The sequence below is a fragment of the Mustela putorius genome, unplaced genomic scaffold (assembly GCF_011764305.1).
Source record: "Mustela putorius furo isolate JIRA1106 unplaced genomic scaffold, ASM1176430v1.1 tig00000592_pilon_pilon_pilon, whole genome shotgun sequence".
NCBI lineage: Eukaryota > Metazoa > Chordata > Mammalia > Carnivora > Mustelidae > Mustela > Mustela putorius.
The window spans coordinates 8,718,753-8,746,212 of NW_025421426.1; the positions used below are offsets into that span (position 1 = coordinate 8,718,753).

Genomic DNA, 27,460 nt, shown 5'->3' on the forward strand with positions numbered 1-27,460 from the left:
CTCTGTCAAATAAATAAATAAAATCTTTAAAAACAAAAAAACAGTAGCTAACCTTTATTGAGCACTGACTACGTGTCAGACATGAGTTACGTGCATTAACTCATTTAATCACCACATTAACCCTGAGATGCTGTTGCTGTTATCATCGCCAATTTACAGAGAGGAAACCTATGGCACAGAGAGGTTAGGTGACTTGCCCAAGATCACACAGCCAGAGCATGGTAGAGCAGTGTGAGCCCAGAGCTATTACTCTCATTTCCCAGGTAGTCCTAAAGATTATTTGAAATGAAGGACAGAAAGGAAAAAAGGAAGGGCAGACCCAGCTGTGTATATCCATCTCTTTCAAGTAATCTGGGCTCCCAAAAGGCAGGAAATCTGTATTATTCAAATCTCTTTTCCCCAGCACCTAACACAGTGCTCGGCAAACATTAGGTGCTCAATAAATATTTGTGAAATGACTATTTACTCATCATGAGCCCATTTTTCTCCCCCATTATTCCAGGAACCCTTGGATCAGGAACTGAATTCGATTCTCTCTCCAGAGCCGTCACTAGCCCGCTCTGCGGGCATTAGAAAAAAGCAGCTGCAATCCTGTGAGTGTGGCTCGCCAAGCTAATGGCGCGCTGTGGGAAGAGAAAGGAAAACTCCCTTTCTCTGGCCTCAGGAGGTCCAGGTTGACAAAGGAAGCCCCGCTCTCCCGGGGATGAGGCTTTGGGCAGCTCACAACCTGCAAGATGGTCCATGGAAATCCCGCTCTGATTCCCTAGAGCCCAGCACGGGGCCTGAACATGCAGCAGGCACCCTGTTCGTTGAGCAACTACTTGCCAGGATTTGCGGCTCTTCCACCGTGTTTCCCCTGTAGCCATTCTAAGCCCCAGGAGAACAATTGCTGGAAGAGCCACCAGCTGGGTGTCATGCGCTATGGTGCTGATGGGGGGGGGGGTGGTGTCTGCAGACAGAAGGGGGACAGACAGGGTCAAACATAATTGGTAAATATTTGTCTATCTAATCAGAGGGACTTTTAATTAGCAATTTCATCTTTGCAACTGGTTTATTTTTTTTCTTTCTGCGGGAAGTCAATTAAATGTAACAGATGGAGGAGAACATGGGGGTTTCCTTGTCTCCTACCATCTGTCCCATCCCACCCCCACCCCCAAGCCCCAGCAGCACCCACACCTCATTGGTGGAGCTGCCTGCCAGTTTCCAGGAGAGGGCGGGGCTAGGGCTCTGAAGAGGTGGTTGGGGGTAGGGTCCCTGAACCTGCCGGCCTCCCCCTTCCCAAAAAGCCCTCTTTGGGACTCCTAGTCTCTCTGGCCACCCCACACACCTAGGCTGATCTTGTCAGCTTGCCAATGACCCTCAGGTCCTAAGACCCTTTGCCATGCCAATGACCCTCAGGTCCTAAGACCCTTTGCCATGCCAATGACCCTCAGGTCCTAAGACCCTTTGCCAGCGGGGCATCTCCCCATCCTGCTTGGGGGCCAGTATCATCATATGCTTGTTTTGGCTCCCACTGTAGGCCTGCCAGGGGCTCCCCTCTGGAGGAGATACTTGTTTAGTTCAACAAACCTTTCCTGAGTGTCTGCTCTCTGCCAGGCCACGTATCAGGCACTGCGGATAGACACATCAGGCAGTCCCTGCCCTTCAGGAATTTGTAGCCCACTGGGGGCAAGGGGACATTCATTCATTCCCTTATTCTTTAAATATTTCTTTTTTTTTTTTAAGATTTTATTTATTAATTTGACAGACAGAGATCACAAGGAGGCAGAGAAGCAGGCAGAGAGAGAGGAGGAAGCAGGCTCCCTGCTGAGCAGAGAGCCCAATGCGGGGCTCGATCCCAGGACCCTGGGATCATGACCTGAGCCGAAGGCAGAGGCTTTCACCCACTGAGCCACCCAGGCGCCCCTTATTCTTTAAATATTTCTTAAGCAGCATGTATAGGCCTGGGCTAGACCCCAAGAACACAGGGATGAATCCATCCCGCCCCTTACCTTAAATAACTCAGTCAAGCAGAGGAGACAGGCACGTAAATCACGCATTCAGTGAGGATTTGTTGAGTGACTACATGCGCCGTGGGCTGTTCTGGCTGTGGGGGACACAGCAGTGAGCAGCGCGGAGCCCACGTCCTTTCTAGCCGGGGGAGAGGCAATAAGCAGATGGACGTGGCATGGCAGAGGTGATCAGTGATTTGAAAAAATTGCCTATCCTATTGTGTCGTGTGGAATCTGAGCTCCGAAATGAGAAGGCCAGAGTCTCCAGCACGGCCTGCCAGAGCCCTGATCACAGCCCAGCTTTCTCTGTAGGATCATTTCCTGCCACGCCCCACTTCCCAGTCTCCGTTGCAGTCACATTCACCTTCTGATAATTCCTCTGCCCTGCCAGGCTCTGTCCTCAGACCTGCTCTGAGACTGTTCCCTCGGCCAGCCACACTCTTCCCCTTATTGTTTGCCGGTTAACTCCTTGGCTGAAATGTCCCTCTCTGTCCCCTCTGGGTCCCTCAGGCCATGTTCCGTTTCTTCCACTGCAGGATCCTGCATCCCAAGTCCCCCCACTTCCAGCTTGGCTGTTGCCAGAGATGCTTCTGTCTCCCTCGTCCTGTGTGGGAACCAGCACAGGGCCCGGACAGTGTCTGTCCCGTTCCTGCACAATGTATCTGTCCCCAGCACCAGGCACATTGCCTGGCATGTGTCGATCCCCCAGCCCACCGATATTGACTGCACTGAATTCAACCAAGCAGAGAAGAGGAGAGAGGATATCCCGGCCAGAGGCCAAGATTTGCAAAGACAAGGCAGCTTGAAAGATTCCTAAGTGATTCAGAAATAAGGAGAACCCTGATGTGGCCGGATTAAAGAGAAGAGCATCGTCCGAAGCCCGAGTTAAGCCTTGAATGTTAAACTGAAATGTCTGGACTTTATCCTTATTAAGCCTATAAGCCAACTTCAATCACTCACATTCCTCTTCCATAATTTTGTCAAAAAGCCATGTATTTCTGTACTACAGTTGGCTTTTTTCTTCGAATGGTAACTTTTTTTGCTTTATTTTTTAAATAAAAGCTTTACTGAGATATAATCCACATTAATAAAATCCATCCTTTTAAAAAATATTCTATTTATTTATTTAGAAACAGAGTGTGAGCGGGAAGAGGGCCAGAGGAGAGGGAGAGAGAGAATCTCAAGCAGACACCCCACTGAGCGCAGAGCCCAACACGGGACTTGATCTCACAACCCTGAGATCATGACCTGAGCTGAAATCGAGAATCAGATGCTTAAACAACTGAGCCACCCAGGCACCCCTAAAATCCATTCTTTGAAAGTATACAATTCAGTGGTTTTCAACATACTCACAGAATTGTACACGGCTCACATCTAATCCCAGAATATTGTTAACAGCCCCAAAAGAAATTGTGTACCCATTATCAGTTACTCCCCATTCCGCTTGCTGTTCCGCACCTCCACAGCCCCGGAAACCACTAATTCTCTTTTCTGTTTCTATGGATTTGCCTATTCTGAATGCTTCATACACATGGAGTCATGCAACGTGTGGCCTTTAATGACTGGCTTTTTTAAATTAGCAAACTGGTTTCCAGATTCATCACACTGTAGCACACATCAGGACTCCCTCCCTTTCTACTGCTAATGTTCCCGGGTATGGGTCCACCATACCTTGTACATCCAGTCTTCAGATGATGGAGTTGAGCCGTTGCCACTTCTTGGCTATTTCGACTAACACTGCTATCAACATTCCTGTGCAAGTTTTTGTGCATTTGTGTGTGTTCGGTTCTCTTGGGTACCCAGCTCCGAGGGGTGGAATTACTGGGTCATCCCATAACCGCATGTTGAACCTTTGGAGGAAGAGGAGCTGTCCAACTCCTTCCAAAGTGACTGTGCTGTTTTACAATTTCATGGGCAATGACAAGCACATTCCAGTGTTTCTCCTCCTTGCTTACACTTGGTGTTGTCTTTTCTGTTTTAGCCCTCCTGTAGCTAAATTGTAATGGGTGTGAAGTGGTGGCTCATTGTGGTTTGATTTGCATCTCCCTAATGCTTAATGACGTGGAGTAGCTTTTCCTGTGCTTATTGGCCATTTGTACATCATCTTGGGAGAAATGTCTATTTAAATCCTTTGCCCAGTTCTAAATTGTGTTATTTGTCCCTTACGGTTGAGTTGTAAGAGTCCTTTATACATTTTGCATACAAGTCTTTTCTCAGATCTTTTTTGTTTTATCTTCAAAAGAAAGTTTGTCACTATCTAAAATGGAAAAAAAAACAGTAACAGATGTCATAAATCAAAGGCACTTCTAAAAATAAATGCAGTCCATTAATTCAGTCAATAAACATTAATCATCTCTGATGACCTAGGCACCATTCTTGACACTGGGAATTACAGCAATGGGCTGGTACTTAAACTTCAAGTGTATACTGATCTGGGGAAAAGCAAAAACCAAATAAAGGAAATAAATAAAAATGTCCTCTGCTAAGACGGGGTGCCTGTGGTTACGTTTGGGGTGACTTTGCTGTTGGATGATCAGGAAAGGCCTCTCTGAGGAAGTGGCCCTCGGGCAGTCAGCTAAAGGAAGAGAAGGCACCAGGCATGCAAAGGTCAAGGTTAAGAGAATTCTGGACAGAGAGAATAAGGCGGACCTGAGCTGTGACTGGAACAGCGTGGATAAGGGGGAAATCATATGGGACAAAGAGGAAGAAACAGACAAAAAAGCCCCGTCCATCCAGGACCTTGTAAACCTCAGTGAAGAGCTTGGAATTGCTGTAAGCATAGAAAATGCCCTTTGAGACTTAAGCAGTGGAGCAACATAATCTGATTAATGTTTTTAAAAGCTGCTCCGGCCACTGTGGGGTGGATTATTGGGGTGCAAGGTAGAAGCACAAGACGAGTGCAGAGGCTACCCCGATGTGCAGGTGAGGGGAGATGACGGCGGCTCGGGCCAGGGCCAGAAGCAATACAGAGAAGTGGCTGTTTCAGGATATGTTCCGCAGGTGAAGTTGACAGGCATGGCTGATGGATTGGACGGGGCAGGCAAGCCAGAGAGCGCAATCAAGGAGCACTCTTGAAGGTTTCAGCGGTCTACAGCAACAGCCCGCGAGTGGGGAGAGGGGAGGCGGGCTGTGGGGTAACTCCAGGCTCTGCTTTGGACTTCCCGGTTCAGATACCTGTTGACCTCCAAGGGGAGATGTCAAGAAGACAGCCAGAAAATTCTGGGTCTGGAGAGAGGCATCTGGGAATCACGGATGGTGTTCAAGGCCATGGGACTGGACAGAGTCCAGAACCCCTGGTACACCAGCTCTAAAGGGCCAGCTGCAGAGGGAAAACCAACACAGGATACTGAGAAGGAGCAGCCCATGAGTGAAGAGGAAGCAGACAAGAAACAATGGTGGAAAGGAGACCCGAGCAGAAGGTGTTTTGAGAAGGAAATGGTTGGGAAAATCTAGTTTTAAAACACATTGTGGGGGCACCTGGGTGGCTCAGTGGGTTAAAGCCTTTGGCTTTGGCTCGGGTCATGATCCCAGAGTCCTGGGATTGAGCCCAGCATCATCAGGCTCTCTGCTCGGCAGGGAACCTGCCTCCCTTCCTCTCTCTGCCTGCCTCTCTGCCTACTTGTGATCTCTGTCTGTCAAATAAATAAATAAAGTCTTTAAAACAAAACAAAACAAAAAACCACATTGTGTTATTGAGTTCTAACCAGATGTACTGGTTTGTTTGCTAGAGGCTCTGGGTCTCAGCCCGATCTCTCTATGGCGAGAGTTGTGAAAGACAAACCACCTCCAACCCGAGATGTCCTCTCGAGTACTGAAGGAGAACTGGGGACTTCCCAAGGGACCCAGATCATGTACTGCCTGATGGTATCCCATAACTTCCCGGGTTCTCCTGGCGCACTTGGAGAACCACTTCTGTAGGCAAAGGGGAGTCCTGGAAGGCTGTGGATGAGGGCAGGGATGGGGTCAGATTAATGAGGGTGGAGAATAGATTGGAGGAGGAGAGCCCATGTTATGCCCAAGTTTTCGCGTCCGAGAGACCACCAAGGAGCCAAGCACCGAGGCAATCACACGAGGATTTATATGACAAGCTTAAGCTTGGGACCATGTATACCCGACATAGTGGAGTAGGGACTTAGACCCTGAACAAGATTACAGTCAGAGTTTTTAAAGGCAGAGTAGGGGTGGACTCGGCAGTGGGTGAGGACAGAGGGGATTATGGACGATGTAAGTCTCCAAGGATTTTTGGAAATAAGGTCTCCAGGACCTTGAGGGGCTAGCTATTGTTGGGAGAAAGGTTATTTATTACCAATAATAAAAATCTTCTCGTGAGACCCTTTAGATGTGTATCAGTGGGCCATATACTTGGGAATGATTCTCGACACTATCTTGGAGGTTTAGAGATAAAGGAATTGTTAAAGTAGACTTACAGGATCCTGGTCAGACCTGTTGGGGTAGGAGGTCGGTCAGGCTACGACTGTCCTTTGCAAAATCTCAAGGTGAGGGCAGTTAAGTCCCCAGGGGAGAGCCACTCTGTCTGTTTCAAGGGCTTGTTAGTAGGTACGGAATTTTAATGATTTTCTTCTGCCTCTGTTTCCCACATCAGCTAAACTTGAGGTGGGATGGCCTTAATTTTCTCGGCCTCCACAACCAGGCAGGAAGCGAAGAGAGGAAGGAGGAAGACTGGCCCCAGGACATGTGAGGACTGGATGAAAACAGAGTAGACAAAGCCTAGTGATCTTCAGGGGGTCCCCTGCACCCCGACTCAGAGACAATACCTGCATTTCCACCTTGCTTTCTGCTTAGCCCAAGTCCTATCCCTCCCACCAGCTCTCTTTGGCCCTCCACACCCTCCCATCCATTCCCACTCCGCCCCAAATGCTACCACGCCAAAGTTCTTGGTATGTGCCAGGCACTGTTCGAAGCACTTTCCATACATTCCCATTCAATCCTCACACCCCTCCATTTTACACAGGAGAAAATGGAAGCACAGAGAGGACTAGCAAGTTGCCCAAGGTCACACAGTACACAAACGAGGAGCTGCGATTCAAACCCAAGAGCTCTGACTCAAATCCACATTACCGTGGTGGAGAAAATGGAACCCAGTGTCCTATCCTGCCAGAAGTCCTTTGTCAGTGAGTCATACCTTGCATACCTCCGGGGATGGTTATTTCATCATCTCCCAGTCAGTCTGCTTTGCTGGTGAGGTTGATTCCTCAATCTCTCTTTTTCTGTCCCTGCAACCTGTCCCCTGTCCCTTCTCCCTACAGGTGATACAGCAAAAGGCGAGGGGGGCAGGCATAGTGACATAACGCTTAAAAGGAGGGCCCTCAAATCCAGTTGCCCTGGATTAATAGCTGTGCCCGCTTAGGCAAGTCCCCTCACCTCTCTGGGCATCTATCTCTTCATTTGGGAACCTGGCTAATGACAGAGCCCACCATCGTGTTGTGAGGATTAGGGGACAGAATCTTAGTCCACTGTGAGCTCTGGGTAGGAGGGAACTGGGGGGTGATGGGGATATCTGCTCTATACAGGCCAACCCCTCCTCCCCCCGGGACCCCAAGCTCTTCCCCTCAGGGTCACCAGTGCCCCCCCATTCCATCCCTGGACTTCCCCTGCTACCCCCAGGCTGCCTGCCTCCTGCCCCTGCTGTGGCTCAGGTATGCCCAGCTCTAATCAAGCCGCCAGGGCCCCCCACCCCCTGCAGGGCCCTGCAAGTCTCCTCACTAATTCCCCTTCCTCAATCAGTCCACACTCTCCACTCTCCTGGCCTCTCCAGTGATTTCAGGCCGGCCCCCACTGCCAGGGCCCAGCTCGCCCCAGACGGCCCCCTGGGTGTCCAGCCCACCTGGCTACATCCCCTCGGCTATCTCCAGGCTTGTAGGCTTCAGAGGGGGTTGGACTGTGACGGGCTTGCGGGCCAACAAAGCCACCAGGAGTGTGTGGTTGTGCACACATGCACATAAGCACACACACACTAAAAACAAATGACAACACATGGACAGCCCCACAAATGAGGACAATACACACCTTCAGAGACAAAAACACACAAACACATACCACCCAGGTGCACATGAGTGTGTACACACACGCACCCACACGTATGCATGCACACACACATGCACACTGCAGCAGGTATCCGATCCACTCCAGCCTGTTTCAGCTCCCCCCAACCCTTCTGCTTCTAGCCCCTCCCCACTTCTTAACTCTGTGGATGGGTTAGTAAATGCCCAAGGCCTTCGGCCTGAGCGAGCACAGATAACAAGGCAAATCTCATTTCCAGAGTGAGAGTGCGTCTGGATGCCATCTCCCCCCCGCCCCCCGCCACCATGTACCTCGGGGCAGCATCACGACGAGCCCCCCACCCGCCTGCAACATCGGTGGTGGGCTGAGGGACTGGCTGTCTGGCTCTTATCATTCCCCAAAGTCTTCCTGGGAAAGGGAAGCAAAGTGGGTCCCAGGGCAAGACCGGGGCAACCTGGGGACAGCCTGTCCTGCCCAGCGACCCCAGCAAGGCCTCGGCCCTCGTTGTTCCCCTCTGGCAAGGGCCAGCCTTGCTCAGGAGGCGAATGATTGCATCCCAGCCGGCTGGCTGCGTCCACTTCCAGCTCAGTGCTCGGGGTGGACATGGGTCCCCTGGGAGCCGGGAGGGGGAGGCAGGAATGCTCTGGCACTCTGGGCTCAGCGAGTCTCTGTGTGCCCTTCGGCACCGGGCCCATTCCCCTGATGCACCTGGCCTAAATCCCAAGGGTCATGCAGTGTCTTTGGCGGGGGGGCAGACCATGCTGACCAAAAGAGAGGGAGGGGGGCTCCAGGGCTTTGGGCACCTGCCGCCCCAACCCTTACTCTGTTCTCAGCCTGACTTTCAACTGAAACACACCAGTCCTGCCGTAGAGTATTTTAAAATAACTTAAAATAACTGAACGACTTCCACCATGTTGTCAAACGGGGGCTGCCCTGAGCTCTCCCAGCAGCCTGGACACACTGGTCCCTTCCTGGCTCTCCAGAGCCTCCTTCCTGGAAATTACGGAGTTAACATCTCCATGCAGGTGCGTAACTGAAGATGTGGAGTGTCACCTAGGACCGGGGGCCTACCCCTGACTCTGTTACTCCCACCCACCGCCTCTGGCCCAGCTGCCCAGTTGGGTTTGTGCTGCCCCTCTCAGGGACCCCCGACTCGGGAGTCCAGAAGCATGGTTGACTCAGACCCAATCATGAGCCTGAGGGTCCTGCCTCCAGCCCCACAGATAAGAGTTGGAGGTACACACGAAGAAGCACAGGCCCCCCAGCCGAAGCTCTGAAAGGGAGGAAAGTCAGCAGAGTCCTCTCTCTGGGTCCCAGCTAGGAGGAGGGACAGGGCACCCCCGCCTGAGCCCCACTTTCCTCTGCCGCTCACACTCGTGGCTGCCCCCGCCCCCGCCCCCACAAGTACCTCCATCATCTATACAGATTTATTTCACGATAATTTCATTTCGTCCCTGGCTCCGGAAAGATGGATTGCCCAGCGCGGTGATTGGGGAATCTGTGTTGGGCTCATAAATTTGCTGCCCCTCCATGAAGCTCCTGTGTAATGTCCCACACTTGGTGGGGGGGGGGGCGCGTGGAGAGGGGAGAATGTGACTGCTGTCCCCTCCCTGCCACCTGGGGGGGGGTGTATAACAGGAAAGCATATCAAAGGGGGGAGTTTCCCTGCCCTAGAACTGGTGGGGTTCTCTCTCCTCCCTTGTTACAAAGGAGGTTATTTGTCACTTGGCTGGCAGGATGATCGCCTTCATCCACCCCTCACCAGCGCCCCCCACAAGGGGAGGCCTTCTCCTGCTGAGAGGGCACTGAGCTGGCAGAGGAAAGAGGGGCCAAGAAGCAGTGGGGGGGGGCTTCCCCCTCCTTCCTGCTCTTACTGGTCAGCAGGAGGCACGTGCTGGGAGGGAGTGGGAGGCTCGTGGAAAGCTAGCCCCTTTCAGGAGGGAGAGCACATGCACACACACATCTAACCAGCATGCACACACACGCACAGAATAGTAGCACGCCCACACCAACACCTGCTAGAAAGAGATTACAAATGCAATAGCAGAATTGAAGCAGCGTAGAAAAAGGGAGTATGGGACTCAGAATCTAGGAGAGCCAGAAATCGGGTACTGGCTGCCCAGGGTTCCCTTGGACCACTAACACCACCTCTCGGAGCGTCACCTTGTTCCACTGTAAGGATGACCCATCTTCCCTCCAAGGGTTGTTATCAGGATCACATGAGACGCTCTGTGAGTCACATAAACGGTAGGCAGAGTCATGATTACCGTGCCCTCCACACGCATGCACGCGCACTTGCCTCTACCTTCTTTCTGCATCTCTCCGTAGCCTGATCCATCCCTCTTCCCGTTTCTGCACAATTCCAAACTGACCTTTCAACCTCCCAACTCCAGGAACAGCCACGAACGAACAGTGCAGCTCAGAGCCCCCGGGGCCACGTTCAGGCCCTCTTCCCTCTCCTCCCTCTTCCAACCAAGTCACCTTTATCAGCCCAAGCCACACAGCCCCTCTTGCCTCCAACCTTCATGCTCCTGGGTGATGGGGAAGGCTGGGGTTTGGAGGTCACATGGGAGGGGCCGGGTAAGAGGACAGAAGTGAGTGGAGGAAGGGAAGCCACCAATGGTAAAAATTCAAAAATGGGGAGCAGAGACCCCAACTAAGGCCAAAGCCGAAGGTTTTCATTCGTGGTTGGGGAGGGAGATGTTACCATCATAGGAAGCTCCTAAAAATGCCAGATGCCCGAAGAAGCAGCATCAAGGTCCCCAGCCTACAGACATTTTTTGTCGTTGGTCAGGGATGAGGCCTGGGTCACTCGAGGGGTTTAGGAACCAGGAGCCAGCGGGTCCCTGCAGTTCTGGGTGGTGGGGTGGGGGGGCGGCGGTTTCCTAGCACCCTGCCACCTGGCCTCGGGCTACTCTAGTCCAGCACATCCACTGCGGCTGGCCCCACTAGCTGTGCTCTCCTGCCTCTCTCCCTGCCGGCCTCCAACTCCCTCTTCATCTCACTTCCCCAGTCCTCCTCCCCACATTAACCCTTCCCTGGGGTCCCTGGTGGGCCCAGGCCTCCTGTTGGATTCCCCCAAGGATCTTCCTCCCACCCCAGCTTCCCAGGTAGGAGGGGGACCAGAGAGGCGCTCCGTTCCCAGTTGAATCCTGTGGCTCCTGCCTAATTAGTATTCCAAGGAGAGCTGGCTCGGCAGGCCCCGGGATTTGTTTGCCAGCCGGCCAGTTCCCTGTCTCCCCAGTTCAGAGTGAGTAATTCTGTCCCTCCCAGGCCCATTTAAGGGAGTGAATAATTAGTTACATTCAATTAGGCCTCTCGCTGCCACTGTGGCTCCTGCCTGCCTCACTTGGGGGGACAGGGCCTAATGAGCTGGCGCCTGTCTGACACGGGGGAGCGGGTGTTAAACACCGGCGGCCCCCCCACCCTTCAGCTGGGTGAGGGCTTGGAGGGAGCCGGAGGCAGGAGGTGAGAAAGGAGGCTGGAACCCTAGGGGAGAAGGCGGGAGAGGACAGGCCCAGAGAAAGAGAGGCAGCAGGAAGGGCCTCACGAGGAGAAGGAAAGAGAGAAGCCATGCAGATCTCCATCCGTATAGTGTCCTTACATGAAGCAGGCTCAGCCCTACACGGAATCCTATGCAGCACTTAAAAAGTATGTTGTTGATCTATATTTATCCGCATGGAGAGACGCCCACCGTATACTGCTAGGCAGAGAAGGCTGCTTCCAGCTCAGTGTATGTAATAATAGCCAAAGTTAAAAAAAAATTTTTTTTTTTGGCACAGAAAACAAGCCTGGAGGACCTGTACCTTGTGGCAGGTGGGCTTGGTGGGGAGGGTTACAGGTGGTCTTATTTCCCTGTTTATTGCTTAGATGGGGGCGGTGCAATGCACCGGTATGATTTTCATAATTAGCCAAAATAACATTTGTTCGAAAGAGAACAGGGGGAGCTGGAATTGCAGGGAGAGGGAAGGAGGCGGATGGGCACGGAGCGAGCCCACGGCAGGGAGAGGGGGGAGGGGTGGGCAGGGACTGCGGCTGGGGTGGGCGGAGTCCCGGAGGGAGGCCGGGAGCCGCAGGGAAGTCGCGGAGCAGGAGGACCCGCAGGACGCCCGGTCTGTGGGGGGAGAGAGGCAGGGAGCCGGCGGGATAGGAAGGGGGACAGGAATGAAGAAGCGTTCCTTGCCCACCGGCCTCATCTGTTTGGGCAGAAGCTGCTCACTGACCTTACTGAGCACCTCCCAGAGCCCCCCTCCCTTACCAGAGCTGCAGGGCCTTCCTGTCCAGCCCCCAGACTCCAGGACCACAGCAAGGGATTCCCCCCACCCTTTTTTTTTTTTTTGTAAATTAAAACTGTATTTCCCCACCCTTGCCAGTGGGTTTTTAATTTTCTGTTCCAGAATCACTCTGGGGGAGAGAAATCCTTGGAGCAGAGTCTTTAATAACTTCTGCTGCCCAAGGAAGCCTCGGCAGGCCCTGCAGGCTGCCGGGGAGGGTTTTGCATCTGCCTGCCTGTCGGGGGTGGTGGGGAGTCGGGAGTGGGGAGCAGTGGGGAGCAGGAAGGGGGGTATCACAGAATGAAAAGGACTCAGACACCCAGCGCAAGGCAGACCCAGGACAATTTCTGAGTTCTAGAGCTTTTCAATACCTTAGATGTGGGTAGAGCCTGGGCCCCCAGGAGCTTCCTCCAGCCTCCGGGCTGGGATGCGGAGGGAGGAGAGAGCCTGCCTCGGACAGGCGGCCTCACCCAGCTCTGGACCCTACCCAGGGCCTCAGTTTCCATACTTATAAACCAAAGGATCAGGCACAATGACGTTCCCAGTCTCTTTTAATTCCAACCCCCTATGACACACTTTCTTGGGTTCTCACCGACTTTTTAAATTTTTAAAATTTTAAATCCTTGGAGCTGGTAGCATTTCAACACTAGGAGATTTCACATGGAAATCCGGATTCAAAGCAATATCCAACTCCCATTCCTGCAGGGCAACATGGAAAGGGACCCATCGACACTGCCTCCCCCCAAAATAGGCAGAGCCTCCCCACTTTGTCCTAGTCTTGTGCCTTCCTGACTCTTCTCGCCCGGGCCCCACCTCACTCTGTGGCTCCTATGCAGGTCACCTTGAAACCCCTGCCCTGGAGGTTAGCCGCTCCGGGGTTTCTCTCCACCTGCCCCTGCACAGTCACACTGACTCTTAATGGCCCCACGAGATTCGCACCTGTTCCCCTACTTGAGCATGGGGCAAAATCCTCAGTCTGGGGGTCAGCCTAGTTCGGCCCAAATCCCGGCTCTAATCTTCAGAACTTAGCAAGTCATTCAGCCTCCGAGCATCATCTGTAAAATGGGTGTCATGAGACCGTGCATTCTGGACAGTCGTCCTCTGGACTAAGACAGTGCCTAGGAAATTCTCAGCACCGTGCCTAGTACATAGAGAGCACTGAAGCCGTGAGCACTCTCAGCGACTCCGTGCCCAGTAGGAATGCAGTTAATGCTTTTCAGGGGAGAGGGTGACCTCCAAAAGGCCAGAAGGTAGCAGGAGGCTCAGGCCTAGTGGGCCCGAGGCAGGAAAGGCCTCTTCTCCAAAGTGAGAGTGGGATGTAGCTAGAAAGTCCCCAAAAACCGGCGGCCAGGGTCTTCGCACGTGACGTTGGCGCCACCTTCTGGCTGATACAGGCCTCACACCCTCACCCACCCCCAAACACAGACCAGAGCCGCTTGTCTAGTGGGTTGATAATCTTCACTTATTTTTAGCATTGACGGGACCCTTAGAACTCTTAGGACACCAGCCCTTCATCACACATCGGGAGGGAAAATTTCCAAAACCAGAGAGTAACTTTCCCAAGGTCACATAGAAAGTTTCTGGCTGAGCTCCATTTAGAACCCAGAACTTGCTACAGCTGCCAAGAACCCCTTCCCTTTGTCAGGGACGCTGAGATATAGAAAATTGTACCTTCCCATGCATGAGCTCTGCTGACTCTTAGGGGGAGCCCCTCCCAGAAACAGACTCTGTTTCTGGAAAGAATGCGGGTAGCTTATTGGGGGGTGGGGGTGGGGCAGTGTTGAACTCAACACGTGCGGGGGGGGGGGCGGGGGGGGGACAGGGGAGGGAAGAAAGCCAGCGGCAGAGGGGCACCTGGGGCTTAATCCCTCTAAAAAAACTGGAAAAACCTACACCGCCTTTCAGATTTGTCCCTCCCAAGGGCAAGGAGGCTGGGGCATCTGTCCTCCACCTTTCATTCCTATTTAGTTGATAGTATTCTGGGCATTAACTCTCCCAGATACAGTGGACCCTCCGCACCCCTACACCAAGCCTGCTTTCAAGACCAGGGAAACCCCAAGGCAATTGATCCCAAGTGCTTACAATAGGAAACCAACTGCTTATCTGGAAATGTCAATGCCCAGGGAGGGCAGTAGTTCTCAAAGTGAGGTCCATGGACCAGCAGCCTCAGCATCACCGAGGGAACTTGTTAAAAATGCAAATGGCTGCACTCCATTCCAGACCGACTCTTAACACTGGCTGTGAACCCCTGCAATCTTTTAATAAGTCTGAGAGGTGGTTCTGATCCATGCTCAAGATTGAGAACCTCTGAACCAGGAGAACACAAAGAAGACTCAATACCACCTACTACAGGTATCGTCTCCATTTACCAGATGAGGAAACTGAGCTGCTCAGAGATGAAAATGACACACCCAAGGTCACACAGACAACAGGTGACAGAGCAGGGTCTTTTGCCTCTTTCCACCATACTGCCAGGCCCAGAAGTGAGTGACACTAGGATTTGTTTGGACTCTAGGAAGAGGATAAGGGTGAGGTCCCAAAGCTCCCCTCCCCCCACCCCACAACCACCCTGTTCTGCTTTCTAAACCAAACATCTCTGCCTGGTACATCCGAATGCTTCTTAAAGCTCTTCTGGGAAGCTTGCCAAGCCAGGTGCCCTTCTCTTGGCTCGCAGCTGCCCTCAGTCTCCATCCGTGACAAGCCCTCTCCACCCCCACCGTCCAGCCTGCAGGACACACCAAGGAAATCCAAAGCTGCTTCTCAATGGGGGGACAGGTTGAGCTCCCTGGGTTGAACCAGCCTGGTTGAACCCTCGCCATGAATCTTTGTGCCCGGCTTTGTGTGGCTCTTCCCTCTCCTTGTCCTACAACCTTCCTCCCCTCCTCTCCCCTCCCCTCCCCTTCCTTCCCTTCCCCTCTGCTCCCACTCCATCTGCTGTTCCTCCTGGCTAGGCTCCCCCTCAGTTGGCACAGCAGGAAAAGAGAACAGGATGGTTTATTTTTATCCTAAGATACTGCTGGGGGGCGGGGGGGGGGGGGAAGGGGCACCATCTGACCAAGCAGCAGCAGCTCCTGTAGCAGTTGGGAGGTCAGAAGGAAGTGGGAGGCTGAGGACCTCCCTAGGAAGGAGCTACAGATGTAGGCTCCAGAGAGCAGGAAGATAGGGAAGGAGCAGCCCAGGACCAAGAGTGATGAACTCTGAGTGCCATCACTGAGAATTGCTGTGTGACCCCAAGCCAATCCCTTCACCTCTCTGGGCTCCCACTTTCACCTCTGTTAAAGAGGGAGGGATCTGGACCCTGCCTGCCCGCAAGGCTGTTTTTTATGAATATGAATAAAATGAGGAGAGTGCTTTGCAAACACAATGCCAAATGTGAGCACACATGGAAACCACCGGGAAGGGCAACAGCCTGGGGATGTTCTTATCCTCAGAAAAGTGCCCTAATTCTGTAAGCCTGGCAGCAAGTTAAACAGCTCATGTCACCCAGCATTTCCACCCCCGTTTTCCTTTATACATGTTTGATGACTTTTTTTTTTTTAATTACATAAGCATTATATGAACTCACTCTCCTCTTGGGGGAAAAAAGTCAAATCGTCGTTTAACCCTTCCCCGACTCTTCTTCCCCAACCCACACATTGCAACTCTTGAAGCTGTGCTTTTTCTGTGTATCCTTCCAGAACACTTGTCAAATCTACATACACACTGGTGTGTTATGATTATACACGTATCTGTAGATGACATATCCTATCGTTCGGGGGTATGTGCTTTAAGAAAAAAAATGTTTCCATTTCTAAGCATCATTCTGCAACCTGATTTTTTTTTTTTCACGACAGTGTTTTTGAGATCCTGTTGTATAAATAAATTATAATTTTATTTTGCCAGTCCCCTGCTGATGGACAGACAGTTAAGTGGCTTCTAGCTGTCCACTGTCACAAGCAACGCCTCAATGGATATTCGCGTAAGCATCTTCCTGGGCTCGTAGAATCCACCAGGGTACATCTCTGGGCGCTGAAGTGCTGGTTTGGAGGGTTTGGTGGATATTACTCTACGGCCGCCAAAAAGTTTCAGCTCCATCTTTAACAGCAAGTTGAGAGACCGAATGGGCTCCAGGGCTGGGGTGGAAGGTTCTCCGATTCTGCACCTCAGCGATGCGCAGGGGTTGCCCCGCCCCTTGCCGCCCAGCGCAGCAGCTGGAGCCGCAGCTCCAGGCCCTGCGGCCACGTGCCCGTCTTCCTGGGAGCGCACTGCCTCATACTCTCTCCTGCACCGAGATGCGACTCTCTTTGCCGTCCTCCTGGGTCACCGGCTGGCACCCGTGTAAGGTCTCCTGCACCGGAGCAATGGAGTGGGGAGGGACAGGAGATTCCTCCATGTCCTCCACGGGGTCCTTCCTGTGTTCCATCCACATAACCTTAGGGGAGCCAAGGCGTGAGGTTACCCTCCAATACCTCCGAATAGCCCTTCCCTCTGAAGGAGCTCCCTTCCCCCCAAACACAAGCCCCTTCCCCTTTCCCAAAGGGAGGGTCAGAGCTGATTCAATGGAGACCTCCTGCCCCCTGCTGGCCACACAGGGAGTGTCAAGAAGCTTCCAGAGTGGGAGCCCACAGATCCAAGGAGCTGCCCCTTCCAGCCCCTGGCCAGTGACGGGGCACCAAGGCCCCAGAGACACGGTTTCCCGTGTATTAAATGCCAGGAAATGTCAGATCTTGCCCATGGTGCCAGGGCTGCTCTGTGGGGAGATGAGCTCTGGAGCCGACAGAGGTTGCTGGTGCCGAGGAGTGAATGGGAGGAGGGGTCCATGCAGCCCAGCCCTGGTCCCTTCCCCTACCCGCCACAGGAGCAGACCCTGAAGCAGTTTTCCTGCCACAGAGGCAACACTCAGTCGGGCTTTCTTTCCAGCTTGCCAAAACCCTGAGCTGGTTCCCCAGGGCTGACCTACCTTATTTTCTGGCTCCTTGGCCACCTTTCCTGGGGGGGGGGGAATAAGATGGGGAGTTGGTGAAGTCAGATCAGGAGACAGGTGGCCCCTTCTGTACCTTCTCCCTCCTCCTTCCCTCATGGCCTCCCCACCCGGGGACTCACTGACACAGGCGGACACCAGCAGGACAGCGAGCAGGATCCCCATGGTGATGGGGATCACCACCAAGGCTCTCATCCGAGGTGGGGGACCTGGAGAAATCAAGACTTCAGTGACGGCTTCCCGCCAGCGGCACCCCCCCCAACTCCCATGCCTAAGGACTCTCAAATCCTTCAATGGCTGAGCCCATCTCATATCCACCGATTCAAACGGGTGGCCCTGGGAGAATGTGACCCTATGTGTTTAGTGTGACCAGCACATTAAAAAAGAATTCTTGAGGGACATCCGGGTGGGTCAGTTGGTGAAGGGGCTGCCTTCGGCTCAGGTCATGATCCCAGGGTCTGGGATCAAGCCCCGTACTGGGCTCCTTGCTCCGCGCAGAGCCTGCTTCTCCCTCTGCCTCTGCCATCGCTCTGCCTACTTGTGCTCTCTCTCTCTATCTCTCTGTCAAATTAAAAAAAAAAAAGGAATTCTTGAAATACTTGCCAACTTTTTTAAATTGGGAGATGGCATATTGAGTATTAGGATATCTGGTTTCTCTTAGAAGTTTGGAAGATCCAGCCGCAACGGGCCAGCAGCCCTGCCTGGCACCCCTCGCCAAAACTGAGGAGTGGTAGCTGTCTACTCTGTCTCCCCACGCCTCATACCTCCCCACCCTCTGTCCGGTGCGGAGGTCTATCTTACGTCTGCAGGTTGTCTTTGTTATAGAAGAATGAAGGGAAGTAAAGTATTTCTTGGACCTAAGTCTCTATCCTAAATGGGAAAATGAGAGATGCACGGCAGGGACTAGGGGAAGGCAAGTGAAGCATTCACCTTGGGACAAAATCTAAGGGGACACCCAAAAAACTCAGTAATCAAGAAAAGTAATATTTCAGTGTCACGTTTTGAAAATTACATCAACAAACTATGGCCAATAAGCCAGCTGCCTTTTCTTTTCTTTTCTTTTTCTGAGATTTATTTATTTATTTGAGAGAGAAGGCACACACGAGTAGGGGGAGGTGCAGAGGGAAATGGAAAGAATCTCAAGCAGACTCCCCACTGTGTGGGGGGAGTCTGATGCGGGACTAGATCTCACCACCCTGAGCGGAAACTGAGATCATGACTTGAGCTGAAATCAGGAGTCAGACACTTAAATGATTGAGCCACCCAGGCACCCATGGCTGGCTGTTTTTTAAATAAAGTTTTATTGGAACCAGGGCTGGGATTAGGCTGAGGCAAGTGAGGCAGGGCTGGATCACATTTTTATGTAAATTTTGATATTTTGTTCACTAAGGGTTTTTTTTTAACAATAGCTTTGATTTTTTAAAAAAGAATGTATCAAGTGTTATTGATCTTGATGATTGCATTTTTCTCGCACCCCCTTTAATACTGTGTCCAAGGCAAGTGCCTCACTCTAGTCCCAGCCCTGCCCAGAGGAAAGCAGGTCTTAAGAAAAAAACAGAGAAAATGTCTTTGTCTTAGCAGTGACTTTTCAACTCCTCGACAGCACCTGCCTGGTCCCTGCAGTTATTGGAGTCTGTGATCTGTGCTGTGGGCCAACCCCCTCATTCTAAAATCAAAACCGAGGCCCTGAGAGGAACAGTGTCCCACCACGCTGGTGGTTGAAACGCAGAGTGGCTGAAGAGCATTGCTGGAACACCTCGAAAGCGTGAGAACCCATGCCAGGCACTTCCCCCAAGCTGCTAAAGGAGCTGCTGCTATCAGCCCATTTCACAGATGAAGAAACTGAGGCTCAGAGTAGGGAGATGACTTGCCCAGGCTCCAAGGATAAGTGGCAAAGCTGGGATGCCTCAAAACCCCAAAACTGCTCCCTCCTCTCACCACCTGCTCTCCCTCTTCCCCGCAACCCACCCCCCATCATCTCTGTGCCCCTCTGTTCGGCTTAAGCTCCTCGCCTCCCGAGCCTGCTCCCAGGACCCATTCTCCAAGACTCACCACAGACAGCATCCGTCTTGTTAGTCCCCTCCTGAATCTCCATCAGGCCTTTGGTCTCGCAGCTGTGCACAGACAGACATGCGTGTGTGTGTGTGTGTGCGCGTACGCGTACACGCACACACACACACACACACACACAACACAGACATAGAGAGAGAGAAAAAAAAAAAGACATGAAATTTCTCCAACCATAAGATTTCCAACCCCAGAGGGAGACCGTCAAAACCAACAAGTTCAGGTTCACCGAGCACATATTGTGTGCACCCTCTGATGCTGGCTGTTATGGGAATGACACAGACTCTGTTCTTATGGAACTCATGAGTGCAGAGAAAAAATTGTTGCACATCTTGAAGGAGGAATAATCAGAGAGTCTCTACGGAGTGCCGTGCTTTCTCCCATAGGCTGAAGTGAACTGGGAATCACTCAGAGCAGGGGAGACCAAACCCACAGTAGCTGGATGAGAGGGATGATGAGTTCAGGCTAAGGCAGGGCTTCTTACACTCAGCACTACTGACATTTGGGGCCACATGGCTCTCTGCTGCAGGGCTCTCCTGTGCACTGCAGGCTGCTTAGCAACACCCCTGGCCTCCACCCACTAGATCCCAGTAGCGGCCCCTCTCCAGTTGTGACAACCAAAATGTTTCCAGACATTGCCAGATGTCCCCTAGCGAGAAAAATTGCTCAGTTGAGAGCCTCTGGGTTAAGGGTCCTCCAGAAAGGCTGCCCTAGGGAAAGGAGATCTGAGTGGCTTTGAAGGATGTAAATTTTTTTTTAAAGATTTTATTTATTTATTTGACAGAGAGAGAGATCACAAGTAGGCAGAGAGGCAGGCAGAGAGAGAGGGGGAAGCAGGCTCCCTGCTGAGCAGAGAGCCCGATGATGCGGGGCTCGATCCAGGACACTGAGATCATGACCTGAGCCAAAGGCAGAGGCTTAACCACTGAGCCACTCAGGTGCCCCATGAAGGATGTAAATTTAGAGCAGCAGCACCTTCAAACCGAAGCAGGACAACGTGATTTGAGGGATTTGGTGGGGGGCATGCCAGACAGCGCGAAGGAACTACAGAAAACTGGGCTTTAGAAGCAGATCACTGGTGATCAGCCATCAAGGTTTCACCCGGATTCAGCTGGTAATACTGCGTCAGCATCCAACCAGAGGACCATACAGTGACGGGACTCAGGGGGCCAGAGAGCTCAGGAGGAGAAATTCCAGATAAGTACAGCCGGGAGGCCCGCACATGCATCTCGACATGGGATGATGAAGATGTGGCTCTAGGGGCGTCTGGGTCGCTCAGTGGGTTAAAGCCTCTACTTTCGTCTCAGGTTGTAATCCCAGAGTCCTGGGATTGAGCCCCGCATCAGGCTCTCTGCTCAGCAGGGAGCCTGCTTCCCTTCCTCTCTCTGCCTACTTATGGTCTGTCAAATAAATAAATAAATAAATCTTTAAAAAAAAAAAAAAAAGACATAGCTCTAGGCGGAGTTGGGAGGAGTGGACAGAAGAGAACATCGCCAAGAAAAATACACCTAAAGCAGCAGGGGGAAAAGGTGAGAAGCTACAAAGAAAGCGTGTACATAAGGGTGCCTGGGCATCTACAAGACACTCCTACGTGTTTTTTCCTCATGCCTTGTGAAGTGAAGGTCATTCCCATTTTCTAAATGAGGGCACTGGGGCTCAGACAAGGATCATAACTTATGTGGGGTCACAACCATTCTAAGCTGCACTGACGCTGGGATCCAGTGCTCTGATTCCACTAACCCAGCCGCCCCCAGTTAGCATTCAGCAGTTCTCAGTAAAGATTTATTGAGCATCTACTGCACACCAAGCATTGATGTAGGCATAAGGAATGCATCACTGGAAGAAGAAAAAAAAAAAACCACCAAGGCCAATTCTCTACACTGAAGGAACTGGCAGTCTTCTGGAGCAAGGCAGACAGGAAACAAATGAGAAAGAATTGTAAGGGAATTGTGTGGAAAATAAATGTGTTTGCACGTGCATGCATTTATTTGTTTGCACATAGAATCTCTGGAAGGACACACAGGAAGAGTAGCTACCTCCAGGGAGGACTGAGTGGCCAAGGAACAGGGTAAAAGGAGACTGGTCACCCTAGGTTTCATTGTGCCTCGTGTCCCAGGAGTTTGTCTCACCCATTTTTTTAAAGTTAAATGTAAAAATTAATCGGGCACGTGCTGAAGGGTGTTCCAAGCAGGAGAGCTGGAGGCAAGAGAACCAACAACGTGTTGAAGGTTGGGACCTGTGCAAAGGAGTCTGGGTTTCATCCTAAATGCACAGGGAGCCATGAAGCCTTATACATCGGGAGCGCCAGGATCCAAAATTCACTGCAGAAAGCTCACTGTGGCAAGAGGGTGGGCGGGAGAGAGCAGAGGCAGGGTGGCCAGTGGAGAGTAAAGGCACTGTACAGACCACAGTGATGACCGTGAAGGTAAGAAGAAGGAATCCCGAAACAGGACCTGGTGACTGATTTGGGAGGGACCGTGAGACAACTACCCAGACCCGTGGGAGTATCTTTCCAGAGGATAAAAGGGCAGGCAAGCGAGCCCATTTGGCACCTGTGGGTCACCTGCATGGAGCTGGACCCCCCAGTGATGGCATATGACTGTCTGGAACCCAGGAGACAGATCTGGACAGGAGATGTGGTTTGGGAACCATGGACAGAGATGAGACGCTTAGGCAAGGCAGGCAAAGTGATTGGGGAGTAGAGCCTAGAACAAAGGCCAAGGAAACCAGGTAGAAGGGGTGGAGGAAAGCAAGAGAGGTGTCATGGTGCCCCTAAGATGCGAGTTTCATGAAGACTTAGAAGATCAGCAGCATCTGTTACCACCGAGACAGCGGGCAAAAAAATGCTGAGAAGTGGTCACGAGGATGTTCCAGAATTCTCTAACTGCAAAAGTGTGTGGACATGGGGAGCAGCGGCTGAAGGACAGGTAGTCAGAGAGAATGGAAGTGGTCCCACACCCCTCTTAGGGCCAGAAACACAAGGGATGGATCCTTGTACCTTGTCCAAGGGTGACACTTTTCCAAAGCAGATGACACATTGGAGAAGAAGCCGACGGGGCAGGGATCGCAGACGGTATCAGAAACCTCTGTAGCTGGAAGGGAGGAGGTGGCACTCATCATCACAGTGGACCACCTGTCCAGCTCGCAAAGGAACTGGTGGAATGGCCGGGCAGGACAAACTGCCTGTGTCAAGGGCTGTCCCCCAGCCCAGAGCTTCCCCGGTAGAAGCCTCCTCCCACCGTCCACCCCAGGCAGATGCCCAGGGCTGGAGGCAGGATGAGAAACTTTCTGTTTTATGCTCACCAAGCAGAGATCCCAAGGCAGGGGGATCAAGACTGAGTGCCCAGTGCCCAACCCCTCTCCTGGAGCCTCAGCTCCCATCTCCTGCCTGCAGAGCAGACTCCCAGACAGGCCACGTACCAATCTGCTTGACTCCCAGGCCAGGAGGGCACAGGCTGTGCACAGTGCAGCTTTCACAGGCCTCGCTGGTACAGTGGAGACCTTCATGGCACGTGCAAGTGGTGTCTGTTTCTGAGGTGCCCTCTCTCTGGACCCGGAGCCCTAGGTCTGAACAGAGATGGTAGGAAGGATAGAGACACCTTACCAGCCGTGCTTGGGCGACCTGCTCCTCACATGTCCCGCTTTTCTTTTCTCTTCTTTTTTAAAAATATTTTTCTTATTTATTTATTAGAGAGAGAGAGCATGAGAGGAGAGTCAGTGAGAGAAGCAGACTCCCTGCCGGGCAGGGAGCCCAGTGTGGGATTTGATCCTGGAACTCCAGGATCATGACCTGAGCCAAAGGCAGTCGTCCAACCAACTGAACCACCCAGGCACCCCTGCCTTTATTTTCTTAAACCATCTTCCAAGTAGGGATAAGTATCAAATTATTTAACAACCCGGACATCCCAGACTGCAGCCAATCAGAGCAGACTCTGGCTATGAAAAAAAGTAAGGGCTCCGTTGTCAGGAATGAGCTAGACTGTCAGCCCAGCTCGAGCGCACCCCTTCCCCAGCAGCCCACGTACTGGGGTCGCAGTATTTGTGCTGGTGACAGTGTCTCTCTGAGTTCCAAGTGCCTAGGAATTCGCCTTCTTTGCAACGAGTGCATTCTGTGCTGATGGTCTGCGTGCAGTCGCTCACCAGTTTCTGTCCTGAAAAACATTGGGAGATGAGGTGGTTCCAGCCAGCTCAATTAGTCAGACACTTATCCAAAACTGAGCAGGCTGGGGTGTGTGGGGGGGTGCTTAAAGATGACTGTCTTGGACCCTTCCAGACTTCATAGTCTGGTGGAGGCCATAGAAGAGATAGGAACCCTAGGGCTGGATAGACAAAGAGGGAACCCAGAACATTCTGACAGTAGGGCAGGGATGGGAAGAATCTCCAGGGGTCATTTAAGACTGGAGTGGGCAGTGGACACATGGAGTCTGTGTCTGCCAGCGAACCAGGAAGGGTCTGGTCCCACTACAGGGCCAAGGGGTTGGCAGCTCACCTGGAGGACACAAATCACAGCACTGGTTGTTTACTGGGTATTGCTTTTCTCTGCATGCAGTGTATTCTGGGTGGACCTAAAAACAGAATGGGGTGATTGGCGGGGGTCTTGCAATCTCTGCTACAGCTGGCAGAGAGGTGGAAATCAGCCAGAACAGAGGTTAGAACTGAAGTCTGGAGCAGAAAAATGGAGCCTGCGTATTACTTGGTGTGTTTGTTTTTAACTAAACTGCCAACTGATGTGATTATAAAAGGACCCAGAGGATCAGTCTGGCATTTCACAAAGTGATTGCACTGGAACATCACAATATTCCCTGAACCAAACAGATCTGCCTTTTGGCTCGACTCCTGAGCTGTTCCTCTTCCCAAAGACCCAGAAACACAGGAGGACTCCAGAACCTCCTCTGGAGTCATGAAGCTAGCTGGCTTCAGCTGGTCCTAGTTCTGGCTGGGGCTATATTTAGCACTTGGCCCCTTCCTTTTCTTCATTGGCTCCCCACCCTTTTCTCCTCTCTAAACACTCATCATCCGCTGATCCAACCCCTTCCTCATGAAATGCCAGGACTGTGAAGCTGGAAGGGTTCCAATCCAGTGATTTTGCTTTATAGGCGACTAGCCTAAGGACCAGAGAGGTGGGGCACTCGCCCAGGGTCACACAAAGATAGAATCTGCGGGGAACTCAGGTCTCAATACTGCCCCCTCTCCAACAACTTGGGTCTTGCCCGTGCTATTTTTACTCCATCCAGGTACCACCCATGCTATTATTAATTCCTTCTCATTAATTTAAATACATCGGGTTTAAATGTAAACTTTATATCATTGACATGAGAGAAGAGCCAGTATCACTTCTCATAAATAAACGGTAGCCCTAAAAATAAATTCAACAGAAATGCAACAATGTTATTAAAAACCCAGCAGAGCCCCTCCTCTTCAGGTCTGCTCTTGGCTTGGGTTTTGTTTTGTTTTTCTTTTAAAAGGAGTATTAGAGGGGCGCCTGGGTGGCTCAGTGTGTTAAAGTGAGCCTGCTTCCTCCTCTCTCTCTCTCTCTGCCTGCCTCTCTGCTACTTGTGCTCTCTGTCTGGCAAATAAATAAATAAAATCTTTAAAAAAAAAAAAAAGGATAAGTAGCAAGTGCGGGAGAGGTTTTAACTCTATTCAAGCTCCAGAGATTTCCTCCTTCAAAAGAGAGAGAGAGAGAGAGAGAGAGGATTGTAATAGAAGTATAGAAGTGTAAAGTGAATTTCTGTTGTTTAGTTCTATATCTGCGTGTTCCCTAAAATCATGCCACACTTCAGGAAGAGCCAGTGAAAAGAGCACAGGCTTGAGAGTCAAACCGCTTAAGGCTCTAATCTTGCCTTTGTAACACTTACTAGTTTGGTTTCTCTTAGCCTCAGTTTCCACCTCTCTAAAATGGGAGTAGCGCCTGCTCCACAGATAAGGTTGTGAAAATCAGAATGAATATCCATAGACAGTCCGGCACAGTAGCTAGCTCATTTCAATGGCAGTTTTAATTATCACACGTATATGGATATCTGCTGGGATGACAAACACCCTGGATTCTGCCTAATTGGTGGCTCTCATTCAGCTTGGGTGAGAGGATTACTTGCAGAGAAGCTTCTTGTTCCAAATGGGGAAGGAAATATACAGGTCTGTTGATTCCTCTACCACATCCTGTGAATGTTCTTCCTGCAACCCTGTGGACCTTCCCACCAGACTCCTAGAGCAGCGGATATCTTTTGTCATTTTCAAACCCATGGGAAATACAGCTCCTTCTCTGAAAGTTTGTCAATCTCCAGCTCCCACTCCATAGCCCCAGTCCTTCTGACACAAAGCAGCTCAGGACCAAGGCTCGGAGAAGAAGGCTCTGCAATCAGGCAGATGTAGATTTATATCCAGGTTCCACCTAGCTATGAGAACTCTGGCAAGCTATTTTCTCTCTCTGAGCCTCAGTTGGCTTAACTGTGTGATGGGGGAGTTGAAAAAAATCCGACCATGAATGCCTATAAAGGATTTTGCTCAGAGCCTGACACATGGGAAGCTCTTACAAGTAGTCCCTGCTCTTTTTGTCACCACCCATTCTCTACCTGGAGCGCAAACTGGCAGTAGGTTCTTAAGAAGCCTAGATCACCCTTCACGCTACCTCGCCTGGCTCTTCCTCCAGTAACCTCCTACAACCTCCTCCCCCTCCTCCTCTCTCCAGCTCCACCTTCTTCCTGCATCCTTTCTCCCTAAGAACCATTGCTTAGAGTGAAAATGAAAGTTCTGGGACCAAAGCAGCTTCCCCACTGACTCTCTTCCCCTGCTGCTGACTCCCCAAACCCTCCATGGGTCTTTCCTACTCAGATTTCATGCCAGAAACTACAGCCCTTGAAAGTACGGGGAGGCCAGAGGGTTTGGGATGAGAGGGTCAGGTACTTGGGGGATTCCCAGCCTCCAGAATGAGGAACTACCAAAATAGATTTAAACAAAAAGTGAGTCAAGTGTGGGCTTCTGAAAATCCCGGAGACATGCTTGGCTGGGCATAAACTGAGACTTCCTGGTGCCTGGAGAAACCCCTGCTGGTCTTCTAGCCCCTTCTTGGGTCCCATGAACTACGCAACGCATCTCCCCCAGCAAAGGTCTTCTATATCATCTTAAATTCAGGAGGTATGCCTCCTAGGTTGGATCACCCAGGATTGGGGGTGGGCATGGGAGAGTGAAAAGCTCCTTGCCTTCTCAGAGCAGTACCTGGCCCTCTGCTCCCACCCTTATTCCCACAAGAAGGCAGCCCCAGGTGGCCAGGATATGATAACCCCTCATAGAGGCTGGCATCTGTCCACAATGGAAAAGGGACAGGAAACCGACCAGACCCGCCTCTTCCCTTACCCAGCCTCCCTTCTGGCTTCTGAAACCCCTCGCCAGTCTCTGTGCAGCCAGCCTCTGAAGCAACAAAATTAGACTGCAGCCTTTTGACCAAATAAAGGCTTGAGGCTCCCCAAATCCCATTCCCATCTACACCACAGGTGCACGTTTTTTGCAGTGCCCCCACTACACGCCCTCTGTGGACTACCTAGGACCCCAACCTGGAAGAAGACAGAGGCAGCCTACCTCGTACAGCCAGGACCCCGGGCTACCTTCCCCGGCTTCTCTACCCACCTGTCTGTCCTCCCAAAATCAGCTAGGAAGGTCCCTTCCCCGAAATATTGCTTCTCTTCCCCTTCCCCCCTCTCCTGTCCCTTGTCGGGTCGGAGCAGAAATTCAACTCACGGCGGTCAGCAAGGAGCCCCAGAAGACACAGCGCAGAGGCAGAAGAACCATGGCGAGGTGAATGCCAGGCGACGGAGTAGGGGTGCGGGCACTGGGCCTCTAGTAACTCCCCTAGCCCGTGCCCCCCTCTCCCAGGAAATGGGCGGGGTCTTCGGGGACCAATCGCGGTCAGCTTCGTTGGGGGGGCGGAGCTCCTGACGACACCTCGCACCGGGATTTCCCCTGGACATTCCTAGGAGTCTAATTCTCCCCGGAGTTAAGCGACGCGCTTTTGGCGCCGGGAAGGGCGCGTAAGTCCCAGGAACAGCACTGTCTCCTCTCCTCGCGCCTGGGGCTCAGAGGCCAAGCTGAAGGGCGCAGGGAGCTAGCAGTCTTCCCCGAGAGCTGAAGGAGAGAAGAGCGATCCCCACGTG

At 51.9% G+C, this 27,460-nt stretch overlaps 1 protein-coding gene across 1 annotated transcript; it reads right to left on the minus strand.

Moving 5' to 3' along the window:
• Positions 1-16,135: 16,135 nt before the first annotated feature.
• On the minus strand, positions 16,136-27,192 carry CD40 (CD40 molecule). The gene is made up of 9 exons (XM_004746290.3): positions 27,048-27,192; positions 23,803-23,878; positions 23,339-23,464; positions 22,734-22,880; positions 22,312-22,405; positions 19,299-19,360; positions 17,369-17,455; positions 17,226-17,254; positions 16,136-16,697 (listed from the first exon to the last, which is right to left on the minus strand). The coding sequence occupies exons 1-9, from the start codon at positions 27,096-27,098 to the stop codon at positions 16,536-16,538; spliced, it is 834 nt and encodes a 277-aa protein (XP_004746347.1). The 5' UTR covers positions 27,099-27,192; the 3' UTR covers positions 16,136-16,535.
• Positions 27,193-27,460: the final 268 nt, after the last annotated feature.

Bases quoted from the DNA above. Each gene is read 5' to 3' on its own strand.
- CD40 (XM_004746290.3), bottom strand. From the start codon at position 27,098: ATGGTTCTTCTGCCTCTGCGCTGTGTCTTCTGGGGCTCCTTGCTGACC. The intron at 19,361-22,311 runs GTACAAGGATCC...GTCTGTGCACAG, and splicing joins AAGTGTCACCCTTGGACAAG to CTGCGAGACCAAAGGCCTGA. The intron at 17,456-19,298 runs GTGAGTCTTGGA...TGATTTCTCCAG, and splicing joins CAAGACGGATGCTGTCTGTG to GTCCCCCACCTCGGATGAGA.